We start from the raw sequence: 13,665 nt of genomic DNA on the forward strand, positions 1-13,665 counted from the left end.
GTGACAGGGTTGAATTACAAGCTGCTGGAGTGTCACACATATCCTTCATGTTGGAACAACCTGCTTTTCTCATTTCGCGCTCGAGTGTGACACACGACTAGCTCATAATGTGATGTTAATTTACACGCTTTGAGAGTTCCCAAAGTACTGAGGGAGGCCTTTCCTGTGTTTCCCAGATGATTCTCAGGGGACGGTCACCTTCTCGCCCGCCGCCTCCCCCCACAGGGGCCTGCCGCCCCGTCCCCCCTCCCACGGCCGGCCCCCGCCCCCACAGTCCCTGGAGGGGCTCCGCCACCTGCACTACCAGCGCAGCGACTACGACAAGTCCCCCATCAAGCCCAAGAAGTGGAGCGAGTCCTCGCTGGACGAGCCCTACGAGCGCGTCAAGAAGCGCTCCTCCCACGGTCACTCCAGGTGGGTCCGCCATTGGTCACCGGTACGACCTGGTCCGGACCATGCGGGAGTTCTGCTGGTGTCCAGCGCTGCCAGGTCATATGGTGGAGGTCCACACTGAGGATTATCAATGAACACCAACAATGCAGCCATGTACTGTACAACTGCCCTGGCTGTCCAATAGCATGCCTCATCAGGGTGGGAGTTTGTATTTCCTAAAATTTCTAAAATGGGCAGAATTCTAAAGAATATGTAAGACTGTTTCAGAGCATGCTTACTCAGTTGGACGTACCATGCACATTCAAAGCAGTGGCCCTTTTCAAGTCTTCAAGTGCTTTATTGGTTCAACCAATCGCTCTTCGTTCCCAGAGGTACTGTATGCTTTAGAGTGTGGTAGAGGAGTGCTGTTTTTGAGGGGTGTCTCTCCTCCACAGCAGCCACAGGAGGTTCCCCAGCACGGGGAGCTGCTCGGAGGCCGGAGGGAGCTCCTCCCTGCAGAGCAGCCCGGTCAGGACCCTCCCCCACTGGAGCTCGCAGTCCAGCATGCCCTCCACCCCTGACCTGAGGACTCGCGCCACGCACTACGTCCACTCCACCAGGTCAGCCACCGTCCCGGTCCACTGTCACAGAACATGGTTTTAACAGCATAGTGAACAGTTGTGTTAAAACGGTATCCCATCCCTTTTTTCATCTGTGGAAGTGAATATGGGAACTCTCACCTGGATAAGGGTCATAAACATGATGTAAAGAGAAAAAATGGTTTTCCCGTCATATTCAGTGATATTAAAAATAATGCGTTTATGTATTCTAAATGTATATTATTATATACTGTATATGTGTGTGTGTGTATGTGTGTGTGACCCATTCTCATAACTGATCTGAGTTTATGCTGTCCCTGCTGCAGGTCTGTGGACCTGAGCCCCACGCGGCTGCACAGCCTGGCTCAGCACTTCCGCAACCGGAGCTCCAGCCTGGAGTCGCAGGGCAAGCCGCTGGGCTCGGAGCCCGAGACGGGCAGCCCGGACTTCTGCACGCCGGGCACGCGCAGCAGCAACGGGTCCGACCCGCTGGACGACTGCTCGTCCTGCGCCAGCCACTCCAGCTCCGAGCACTACTACCCCGCCGCCCCCTCCTCCGCCGGCAACCCCAACTACTCCACCCTGGCCGAGGACTCGCCCTCCAAGGCCCGGCAGCGCCAGCGCCAGCGCCACAAGTCCGCCGGCCAGCTGGGCTCCTCCAACTCGGGCAGCATGCCCAACCTGGCGGCCAAGAACGGCGTGGGCGGCGGGGGCGGGCACCACGGGGTCTACCTGCACAGCCAGAGCCAGCCGTCCTCGCAGTACCGCATCAAGGAGTACCCGCTGTACGTGGACGGCAGCGCCGCCCCGGTGGTGGTGCGCAGCCTGGAGAGCGACCAGGAGGGCCACTACAGCGTCAAGGCCCAGTTCAAGACCTCCAACTCCTACACGGCCGGCGGCATGTACCGCGAGGCCTGGCACGGGGCCGAGGAGGGGGGCGAGGGCGGCGGCGGGGGTGGGGGGAGCGGGGGGCGCCTGACCCCGTCCCGCTCACAGATCGTACGGACTCCCTCCTTGGGCCGGGAGGGCGGGGGCGGGGGCGGGGTGAGCAGGACGGCGGTTTCGGACGAGCTCAGGTGCTGGTACCAGCGCTCCTCCGGGTCGCTGAAGGAGCACGGCAGGAGGGAGCAGGGCGGGTCCGGCGTTTCGGACGGCGGCTCGCAGTACGGGACGCTGCAGAGCGCCGCGGGACACGGGCGCGTCAGGAAGGCCAAGGCCGCCTCAGGTGAGCCCCCTCCGCTGAAATGCCTGTCCTGTTGTGTGTGTGCATGTGCACGCGTGTGCGCTCGCGTATGCCTGTGTGTAGACCACAGCCCACTGGAGCACGTTCCTGCTAGTGTGTCCCGTCATGGTGCTTTAAAGAACAGGGACATGTGAGGATTGCGTGTGCTGGAGACTGTCTGTCTAGTGAAGGCTCCTGTAACCGGAGAGTAAAATCACAGGAACAAAGCCCTTCTCCCCAAGAGGAGCTTGCACACTGAGTCTTTGTTCTCTCCAGTGGAAGAGCACGTCAGTTTAACAGCTGAGAAAGCGCTGGAGTCCTAGCGCAGCCAGTGAAAACTATCACTGAGGACATGCACACTGCCCGACAGACACACAGACTACACTACCTGCACCGGGTTACAGAAATGTCGAAATTTGGGATTGACAACTGTGCCTTGTGTCTTCAGTGCAGTCTTTTTTAAGCCTCTCGATGTGCCAACTTTTTACTGTCTGACACCTGCATAAAATGTTTTGTCAGCAGCTACATTTAAAAGGCTTTTAGCATGGCTTAAAGAGAGCCGATATATGATGCTTTTCCTCCATAAAATATATACCATTATCCTACGCTGTTTAGTTGGGTTCCCATAGATAACTGCTTTGTAAATGTTATTTAAACATTATGCTGAATGTCAATATTCCAATCATATCAAATCGGTGTTATTTTCAATGTGCTTGTATTTTTAAATGATTAGGGGTGGCAGTTGTTAGAGAACTGGGCTTGCATCTTCAGGGTTATAGGTTGGATTCCCAGGAGGGGCAATGCCATTGTAGGAAGTTACTGTATGGCTTCACTGAATATCCTGCTGCATAGAAGGTGGGATGTTAAACGAATGAATGAATCGGAAGTCGCTCTGAATGAGAGCGTCTGCCAAATGCATTAAATTCAAGTGTAATGTAAATAATTACACTCAATTTTTCAGATTCTTGCATATTGTTGTGATGTCAAATCACATCTGTTGCCAGTGAAATTGATTGGGGAAAATCCTCAGCCAAACACAAAGTGGTCCCTAACAAAGGCACAGGGAGGGCCCGCGTGTTGTTTTTCATTAATGCTGTTGTGTTGTCGGGCAAGGCACCGCACCTGAAGTGGCAGTAAATATATCACGCGGCATAAACAGAATGAAAAATGCATGCTGCGTTTGACAAGGGTGCCGGCTCAGTGAATAACTGATGGAGAGAGATGGCGAGTGTTTCCGAGGAGCCGGTGTGAGGGTCTGTCTCCTTCCTCTGGGCACATAGGACAGATGCACGGTGCCTTTCTCCAGCATCCCACAGCAGTGAAGAATAACAAGAACAGTCCATTAATCAGGGCCTCCACTCCACCCAAGTAGCTTTACTGCATTACTGCACATTACAGGCATTTAGCTGACGCTCTTGTCCAGAACTTTTTACATAGCATTTACATTGCATCCATTTACATTGCATCCTGGATATATACTGAAGCAATGCAGGTTAAGTACCTTGGTACAACAGCAGTGTCCTACTTAGGAATCAAACCTGTGACCTATTGGTTACAAGACAAGCTCCATACCCATTATACTACCCTGCTGTCCAATTAATTTTATATCTTAAATGAAGCAGTCTCGCAAAGAATCCGTCTAACCCCTCTGTATGTGTATGTGTGTGTGTGTGTGTGTGTGTGTGCGTGCGTGTGTGCGTGCGTGCGTGCGTGCGTGCGTGCGTGCGTGCGTGTTTGTGTGTGTGTGTGCGTGTGTATGTGTGTGTGTGTGTCCACAGCCGCTTCGCCTCAGAGCCAGCGGAGCGCGACCCCGTCCAGCGAGCTGGCCGCCACGCCCCCCTGCAGCCCCCAGCACATCCTCAGCTGGCAGAGCGGGTGAGTCTCCAGCCCTCTCTCCTCTGGCTCTTTCTCTCGGTCCCCCCATTCCCCAACTCCCACCAGACCTCTATCTCGCAAGCTCCGTTCTTTCACTCTCTCTCACTCACTGTTTTTTTCTCTCCTTGCTTGCCCACTCACTTCCTCTTCCTCTCTTCCTCTCGTTCACATAGCCCTGCTCATTTGGGATTAATACCTGAAAGGCTCTAGTGGTCCCTTGCCCTGCTTCTTACATGCAGTCACAATCATGGCTTAATCCAGTCACGCCACACTTATTCAACAATATGCATGTATATTTATATGCGCACGCAGCAATAAATTCAATTAATAGCACTGAAGTAGAAACCAGGAGAGAGAGAGAGAGAGGCCATTTAGTGTATGTTAATCTAGACCCATGTGCTGAAGATCAAAACTGATCCTAGGTCAGCCATCATTAAGCACACGCGTCACTTTTCATTTGTCTGAAATGTTCTGCCTTGTATCTCGGCAATAACACACCTTATTGGACTAATCAGTCTTGATTAAATACCATGATTAGTTGATTAGTTCAGACAGGTGTTTTGTGCTGTGCTAGAACAAAGGATAGCACCCACACTGGCCCTTCTCAGATGAGACTGCAAACTCCCTGGCGTAGCGCTTTAGGTGTTCCAGCATCTTCTACAGAAAACAGTCAGCTCATCTCCTGTAACACCTCCACCTGCTCTGCCCCTGCACCGTTAAAGGCTTCTGCTGGAACTGTCAGCTCTTAACCATTCTGCGCTAACCTCCTCTAACCTCTCTGCTGTTCCTGCCCTTTCACTAATTCACTGCGCCTCCCTCTGCTGCCCTGGGTCCAGAGGCACGGCAGGAAGCTCTCCTACTACTGAGGACCGACCTCATTCTCCAGCCCACCAAAGCACTGACGAATAGAGGTACGGTACGGGCCCCCTCCCCTGTGGCCGTAATCTCCCAGCATGCACCCGGCCTGCGTCTGTGCAGTTGCCGGCCTTGTCAAATGCGGTCGAGTCCTCTGTCTCTTGCTCTCTCTTGCCTGCAGTCTTCCAACTGCTTCTGAATGTTTAGCTTCATGTCTCCACAGGTGAATCAATGTGCAATTGTGTGTTTGTCCTTGATTATTGCACCAGCCTGAAATGTTAAGAGATGCACTCCACAGCCTGTTATATTAATCAACTTTGGTTATGTTTTTATATATAGTGTATGGGACTCTTGAGTATGTAATATTTCCTACAGAGAGAATAAGGTGGTGGTGAGTCTATGAGCTATAGTTTTTTCAGGAGTCTCAGTGGAGGCAGTGGTGTATGGTATAAATTTTATTGGATTCAAACATACTGGTGTATATCATCATCATCCCATTAATCAGAGCTGAGCCTCCTGGTCTATGATCCACCATGTGAGAAGACTAAGGCAAGGTATACAGAATGTGGAGTTCCTCAGCCATAACTGTGTCTGTCTCTTTCCAAATTTCCAGCTCATACAACGACAAATGTTTCTTGGACAGTCCTCTGTACTCGGAATTGGCAGACGTCCAGTGGTATGGACGAGAGAAGGCCAAGCCGGGGACACTGGTCTGACCCCCCCCACCACTGTCGCCCCACCTCCACCCCTCACACGAGCATCCTCCGGGCTTGTGAGTCTGTGGGCGGAACTTCCCCCAGACCAGCCCTCCTCTGGAAGCACCCCCCCCCTTATCACACCCATGCCCAGCGCTGGGCCGTGGGCTCGACCCTTCCCCCTCCCCTCATACAGCAGGGGACTCTGGGACCCTTTGCCCCATAGGACTGGACAGCACCGTGAGCCAGGCCCCAGACCTAGTGGCGGGCACCAAGTCCCCCCAACAAGCCCACAGCAACCGCTGTATGCACAAACCGGAACCTTCCAACCACTGTGGGAGTTTGTGACACAAAGCCACAAGTCTGATCGCTCAGACATAATCCATCTCCAGCGCAATACTGATATCTCCATACTGCAGAGTGAGCCTATCGTCTAGCTCAACCAGGATTAACCTCTCTCTTTTTTTGACAATGACAGCACACTCTTTCATCATTCCGGAAACTCCTCAGCCCGAACCAGAGGATCTGGAAAAAATATGGGTTGAAATGGAGGTTCTTGTAACAGACCAATACATGATTTTTAATTTTTTTTAGTTTTTAGTTTTGTTTCCTTAAAAAAATAGCTGCAAAGACAGATTTTTGCCATCTCTTGAAAATCTCAAACTATTTTTAAGGAGGAGTTTTCCTCTTGGATGTTGTGTGAGCGTCCCCCTGTTGGAGTATCCCCACATAAGTCTTTGTCCGCCACAGTGCATCTCCTGAGCCCCTCCCACTACCAAAGATCCACTCTCCTAAAAGAACGCAGGATTTGATGGAGGTTGACCCTGACCAATCCTTTTAAGCAGCACCAGCTTTTAAACAGCACAGTGTCCAGCATGGTCCAGACACCCCCCCCCCCCTCCCCTCCAGTGCTGGATTCCCTAGCCGTAACGGTAATGTTTCTGCCGGAACTGATCTGTTTGACTTTGCGTGACTGCCTTCCTGGCACTGCACGGTGAATCCCTCCCCCACTGAAACCGCACAAAACTGAGGAACAGCGTCAATGTACGTTTGCGTCTCCAGCTCTCTTGGGATCGCTGGAACTGTCGCTTCATTTAAATGTTTCGGTGTCACTCAAACCCTTTCTACATGCCTTTCCTGTCACGTGACCCCACACATATAATTTGGTAAGATGAGACTGCATTTTTTTTAAAGAGTTTCTGGTATTTGTCTACAGCCAGGAGAGATTTGGCCAATCAGATCTCAGAACCTCAGATCTCAGCGTTTGCACAGTGGTCCAGATGCCAATGTAGTGACTAATTAGATTGTTTAGAGTCCAGTGTTAGCGGGTGATTAGCGGTGAGAGGTACCCTTATGAGGATCCTTGTCTCAGGGTGTCATAAGTGCCCAAGTTCTCACTCCGGATCAACAGAAGTGCCAGTCCACTATGGTGCTCTATCACCTGTGTGGCCTGTAAACAGCCATGCAGCAGAAAGTCAATGAGCCAACAGTGCTAACCGCCTATAAGTACTCAGTATGCAGGTAGACACGAGGTCGCGTTTTCTCCACCTGTGTCCTACCAATCACAGCGCCACATTTTTGAGCTGCAGCCTCATTGTGCAGTGGCCAGCAATCAAGTACAGCTTGTGTCCGTATTTTACCAGTGGTTTATTGGCCTGGTTTATTGGTCACCGCAACTGCAACATAACCTGCAATGTAGCCACAACCTGAAAAGGTTGTTGAAGCATTCTCTGATCGAAGCCCTTGGGAATATGAACGGAGGTGCACTGAATACAAGGCATGCTATTGCAACAATTAGGTCTTGGTTCAGTAATGTTAATAACACGAAATGCTCAGATTTGAAAGAAAATGAAAGACTTAAGAGATTTTGCATTAAGACGTATCGGTAGAATAAAATTCTTTATGCTACTGTGGTCACTTTAACATCACTTCTGGTTAAATGATATTAACTACAATTGGGGCAATAAACCCCACAAATGCTAGCCTAATCCATACCTCTTGTTCATTCAGTTCATCATTGCTAAGGAAGTTTTCATACAGTAAACCCCAGTGTTCAGTGATCTCAGATTGCACTATGTCTCACTGAAAACAAGGCTGTCTTTTTTTTTTTTTTTTACTGAACATTGGAAAGACTGTGATGGACTATCAGGGTGCTGTCATTAAGAGATCATCAATGCATGCTGCTTTACTACGCCTTATCCAGATTTCATCAGCAGATGTTATTGCACAAATAGCATATTGTTGTAAGAGAACAGTCTGAGGGTCAACGATATTTCACAGTTTAAAATATACTACAGTCCAGGGATTTCCAACTCTGGTCCTGCAATTTTATGTCAAACATTAATGTTAAAAGTAATGAATATTCCATATTCATTTAAGGACTTTAATCTGTGAGATCAGTTCTCAGGCAACAAATGCTTTTGGTTACATTTAGTATTGTTTATGTCCTAGATTCTGAAAATGTGGACATCTCGTACTGGAAACAAAACAAATGAAACAAATAGAAATGAGCCAAACCCAGACTGTGAAAATCTGTTTCAGAAAAAAATTGTGGAACTAAAACACTTGATTTCAAAAACCTTAATTAATCAAGAGATTGGGTGGAACAAAAAACAACATGCATAGGAGTACTCCAGGACCAGGGTTGGCTACCTCTGCTATAGTCAGCGTTGTGTTCTCTCTCTCCACATTGAGAAAATAGCACATTTTTGTATCTGGAAAAATGCACTTCTGCAGAGACAATGCATTTGTATCATTGTTTTAAAACAAAGCTGAGGGACTTGATATATGGGGTGGGGGTCTGTGATATATTAGAAGTTACTTGGGTTTGAACTGTTGTAAAATATATCTTGCTTCATTACTTCAGTTGTGGTAATATTCCACTGAAAACAGGGTTTTACGCCACCGTGTTGAGCTATCTGTCATTACATTTGGACTTGGTGGAGGTTCTTTATAGCATCGGCTATACAAAACAGGATAAAATAGAGATATGTGGAAGCCATACGTCTGACTTTCCTTCCCCCACATGTACACACTTGCATTGAATTTATATTTTAGGAACTAAATGCGTATTATAAAGCACACCTTTCTGCCAATCAAAATGGTTGACATTATATGATGTGTGGTGATGGGGGTTGAGAGTAGTGTTTGGTAGAGATACAAGAGACTGGAGGGTTATCCTTCCCTACAGGTCTGTACAGACTACAGGGTTGCTGTAGCAATACAGAACATGTAACCAGGATAATCTGAGAATGTGGCAGGCCTCAAATTTCAGTTAGAATTCAGAGTTTGAAGCTCAAAGGAATATCTCTGAGCAGACTAAATTATGGTGAGAGTATGAATTGTAAACGTATCACTGTTCAGTCCCATTTGTCCACAGATTCCCAGATTATTGTCAAAGTCCTTAACATGTTAGCCCCTCACACTATATTGGTGTGTTACTGACATTCCAAGTGTAGTAAATGAAGAGGTCCCATTCAGTGCCCAAGAAGGACATTTCCTGTTTCTTCCAAAGCATGTTACACAGGTACATTGTGGATCCTGGAACAAATCACTGAAAGTGGCTGTCAATTTTAAACAGTGCCCTTCTTGAGGGAGGACCATTCTGTCTCCATAACCCTGTGGTAATTTATGATCATCAAATCCAAAACTGTGTCGTACCTTCTACCTACTCACCATCACAACATTGCTGTATTTATTCAGAATAAAAGTAACTTTTTATATATAAAGAAGGATAAACTAACACATCTGTCATCATTTACAGCAGTGGAAGGCAGGCTGTCTTTAAAAAAAAAAAAACCCATTGACCGTTGTTTTATTGATGTCCAGTTATTTTTTAGGTAAATCCGTATTAGATTTTAGTTCAGGCATAGTAACAACTCTTTCAGGTGCTACAGAATGAGGTGTGGAATTTCTTTTACTGTCATCAATAATCCTAATATAAGTTGTGCAAAATGAAGGACTTTAGTTTTAAACTAAAACTCTCCCTCCATCTGACAGTACAGCATGTATCTGGATTTTGTTAGGTTCTGTTCGACTGTAACCAAACAAAAGCTATATGTTGTAGAAGAAAGAAAATGTGGAATTGTAACGAGAAACAAATTCCGCTGTTAATTTATTCTTTTTTTCTATTAAGAATTTGTATAGTAACTTTACATTTTTTCAAACTGTGTTGTTGGCAACCGATAATGAATTTTTCCAGATGAGAAAACTTGGTGGTTCTTGAGATTATGAAAATAAATTATTGCTGAATGTTCTCAAAATGGAAGTGAGACTCGTCCCTGTTGTTTTCCAGATGAACAGAACAGTGTGATCTCGTGCATGTTGCCTGGAATTGGTATGCATCTTCCATGCTGAAATCAATTACCCTGTCCTTTAGTGGAACGGTAAGAGAGTAGAATCCCTAATGACTCTGCACACTTGATATTCACAGCATGGGTAATTGGAGGCATGTTTCTTATGGTTGGTATTACGACTTGGACAAAACAACTGCACAAAAATGAGTTCTGTAAGCTAGCAGTGCTAAATGTGTATGGGTAAATGCCTTTGCTAAGATGAAGTGAATTATTTCCCACCACAGACAGCCTTCAAGTTTGGATGAAGTGGGAGCAGGTGCGAACATCTCTGAACATCTCTTTAGTTGAGGGTGCATAATGGTGCTGCTAAATTGAGAATTAATTCCTTAAGTCTAGTTTTGTTATTTAACGTAATACTTTTTGGGACATTACAGTGACACACGCATTATTATTCACTGGGAACAGAGTTTTGCCATTTGTGCAAGGGGACATTGTTTAACTGATCCATTCATATAAAAGGTAGTGTGCCTGGAGATTCAAAGTTCTACTTAATCAGCATATCTGCGCACATAAATAGCCTGCTGTTTAAGAGCAAATAGTCATAAAGGCCCCTTTTTACATTTATCTACATTTACAAAGAAATTTCTTTTGAACATCTACCACTGAAGATGTACCATTGGAGGAAACCTGAGGCTCGAGGAGGAAAAATAATAGATATAGTTACAATGCTATTTGCAGGCCCGATCTGACTTCAGGGCCGTGAGATGACTGATGCATTTGGATAAATCACATCTGCCAAAATGGCACTTGTGCCAAATGCATCGGGTCCCTCTGCTCCATCTGAGGGTGTGGAGCCACACATCCGTGGCCCCCATTTTCACTGTATGACTCAGGGGGGAGCCTGGGAAGGTGATCAGGGCTTGCTTGGCACACATCCAAAAGCACACAGGCAGCTGCAGGGGAACTACTGAACGTCTTGCCTTACTCCCAATGATCGTTCCGAGCTTGCATCTGGCTGAGGATCCAAACCCCTCAAGTCCAAGGTTGAGGACAAACTCAAGTTGGACCACCCCTTAGCCCCCGAAATGGAAGATCAATAGCTTTCTCTCCACCACCCAGATGAACAGGAACTGGATTCTTTTTCTTCCTGAGATGACGGTGACACTGTGGCCTCCAGAAACAGAGGATCATTATTCTGCCAGGGCGTATGAATGGGCTAGTCAGCAGTGGCCTGCGGGTCGGCAGGACCACCTCAGAAGATCTTCCGGAAGGTTGTGTGCAAATCAGGCAACTGTTTACCTAAGAATGTTTACCCTTCTCACTTTCTACAGCGATTTGTTCAGCAGTGTCTCTATTGTTTACCTCCGTTACAAGTATCCAGATGAGGTCACTATCTTCTCTCGAGAGCTGCAGGTCAGATGCCGCAAGTTGTTTGCTCAAGGCAACAGCTCAACGTCCAGCAAAGTGGAAAGATGCAGAACTATCCAACAAAGACCATTGTTCATTGTTTAATCTTGCTCTTGGCGTATTTGCATTACACAGCCTGGTTTGGTTTGAAACAGATTGTTTGCCTATTCAGCCAAACACATCTGTGACACGGCTAAGCCTGAGAAATGGAATTTTGTTTTTTTTGTGTTTTTGCACAAGGGGAACTGTACACACAAGGTTTCCGCAATCATTCCTTCTTTTAAATCTAAGACATGGAAAACTAGAACATTACCCTATTCATCCTTACTGTATCTGATTAAATTACACTGACACATAGGGAATATAAAGAATTCCGCACAGTCCAGTTGCGCACCAGTACAAAAGGCTACAGTCAGGTTTTTAATCATACTGTCCCTGTGTTTCCCCCCCTCTGACGGGCACTAAAATAGAGACAGCAAGTAGACATCCAGCCCAGAAGGTGATGGATTACACCCTTTGTGGTTGCCAGAAACGTCTTTTTCTACAACGCCGCTTGGCAACTATCCCAGTCAGCCAATGGAGAGAGAGACAGATACGGAGACCCCTTTTTGTCTAGGTGAACCCCTCTCTCTTAAAATTAGAGCTTTCTGTGACGCCACAGCCCCTGGCACACCCGGCAAAAAGCCCCATCCCCCCATCCCCCTTCGGCGCTCTAATGAAACCCAGTTATCATAACAGCGTTTCCCCGGCGCTGGCTCGGGCCTTCGGGACAGCTGCAAGCAGTTAGATCAGCGTGGCGTGAGAAAGCTGCTCGAGGTTTGGGTGTGCGTGCTGCACCGCCGGACTCCGCGTTGCAGGCGGTGGTCTGTTGACAACCGGGGACCCTGTTCACGCTGAGCTCCCTCAGTTTCAGGCGCCCTCGGTCGCAAAGCCGAGTCCAATCCCCGCGCACCCCAGAACGTAGGCGAACCCCTATTATGTAGCCCAATCGTTTGTGCGATCTGAGAATTTAGACTCATTTCTTCATAAGCTCATGCATGGCAGCTGAAGGCTGTTCTTACGTACAGAGTATAAAGATTGGTTACTGTGGTCTAATTAAGAGAACTGGTGTTGGCATTTAAAGATAATTAGCCTACCGCGCCAGAGTAACTGCCGTAAACAAAATCCTGCAGACGCACGCATTTCTCTGCTCTGCTAGACACTGGCTGTCATTTTAACAGTCTCCCTCTGTGGCGACATTTTTATTACTTAACCAATAATGTTGGTTGGTGTACTGGTAATCTGGCAGTTGCCAGCACTCTAAAATGATCCATATTTTGGTCTCTAGAATAGAACATTCAGCAGGGGCACTTGTTCTTTCCTGAATGAAGCTTGTGCCAGCTGTGGCCAGGAATCCTGTGTGGTGGTATGTAACTGCAGGGTCCCCTGGGACAGTATGTGGCACATTGGAAAATAGCCATTCCACACTGGAAAGTGGAACAGAATATATTTTCCATAACAATCAATTTTCTCCATTAGACTAAAATACAAATTGCTTTTGAAAGAACTCAGAGGTTTCAGAAAAATGTCAACATGCAAATACTTCGATTTTGACGAGAATAATTAAATAGAAATGCCAAAACCGACACAGATGCAAATTTTGAGAGGCTTTGCCTTGTAAAACGGGCCTTGTCACTAGTTAAAACGGATGACACTTTAATTGGCCGGAGCCCTCAAAAGTGCCGCTGTGAATGGACAATTACGGCAGCAACGCCGCACGAAGTCATTTTCCCATCTGCATTTCAAGTGCCTCCTGTCTCGAGCCAGGCCTATAGCAGGGATGAATCAAGAAAGCCTGCTGCTGAACACGTCACCCCGTGGAGACAGGCCTGTTAATGCAGTCGCTGGGCACGCTCGCTTACCGACGCCCTGCACCCTCCTGGCCGTCTGCCGGGAGGGGACCGGGAAGAGCGTGACGCGGCAGTAACGAACGAGTATATAAATGGGATGACAGCTTCTATACAGACCCACCCCTAAATATGGTCGATCAACAGAGGAGCAATATCTGTTTCACTTTTTGGCAGAGAGCCGCCCATCACCATCAAGTGACTATTAAGGTCTGGCACCAGCAGTTCGTATTTTGAACCTATATCTGAGCTTATTAAATGCAAAATTGCAAAAACTGATTTTCAAAAATTAAGTATTTGAACGTGTTGGAAATCTTCTAATCGTCCCTACATTGTTAAGAGTCTGTTCCAACAACGGTGCCTGAAGTTTCAGAGCTCTTGCAGGCATCATCTCCTTGCTTTGAGTGTGAAGACGTACACACCAAATATGCTCTGAGCATCTGAACCCTCTTCTTCCGT

At 47.4% G+C, this 13,665-nt stretch overlaps 1 protein-coding gene across 15 annotated transcripts in view; it reads left to right on the forward strand.

Annotated features, from left to right (window-relative positions):
* Nucleotides 1-9,880, forward strand: part of LOC135259135 (FERM domain-containing protein 4A-like) — a 148,541-nt gene extending 138,661 nt beyond the window's left edge. For 10 of the 15 annotated variants that reach the window (XM_064343097.1, XM_064343098.1, XM_064343099.1 and 7 more), the window contains 5 exons: nucleotides 177-414; nucleotides 828-992; nucleotides 1,298-2,196; nucleotides 3,972-4,068; nucleotides 5,537-9,880. In XM_064343097.1, coding sequence (XP_064199167.1) covers nucleotides 177-414; nucleotides 828-992; nucleotides 1,298-2,196; nucleotides 3,972-4,068; nucleotides 5,537-5,639 — 1,502 coding nt within the window. In that variant the 3' untranslated portion in view covers nucleotides 5,640-9,880. Of the gene's footprint in view, nucleotides 1-176; nucleotides 415-827; nucleotides 993-1,297; nucleotides 2,197-3,971; nucleotides 4,069-4,241; nucleotides 4,980-5,536 lie in introns of all 15 variants that reach the window. The other 5 variants (XM_064343104.1, XM_064343096.1, XM_064343094.1 and 2 more) reach the window with 3 other exon arrangements.
* The last annotated feature ends 3,785 nt before the right edge of the window (nucleotides 9,881-13,665 follow it).

The sequence above is a fragment of the Anguilla rostrata genome, chromosome 7, assembly GCF_018555375.3.
Source record: "Anguilla rostrata isolate EN2019 chromosome 7, ASM1855537v3, whole genome shotgun sequence".
Classification (NCBI taxonomy): domain Eukaryota; kingdom Metazoa; phylum Chordata; class Actinopteri; order Anguilliformes; family Anguillidae; genus Anguilla; species Anguilla rostrata.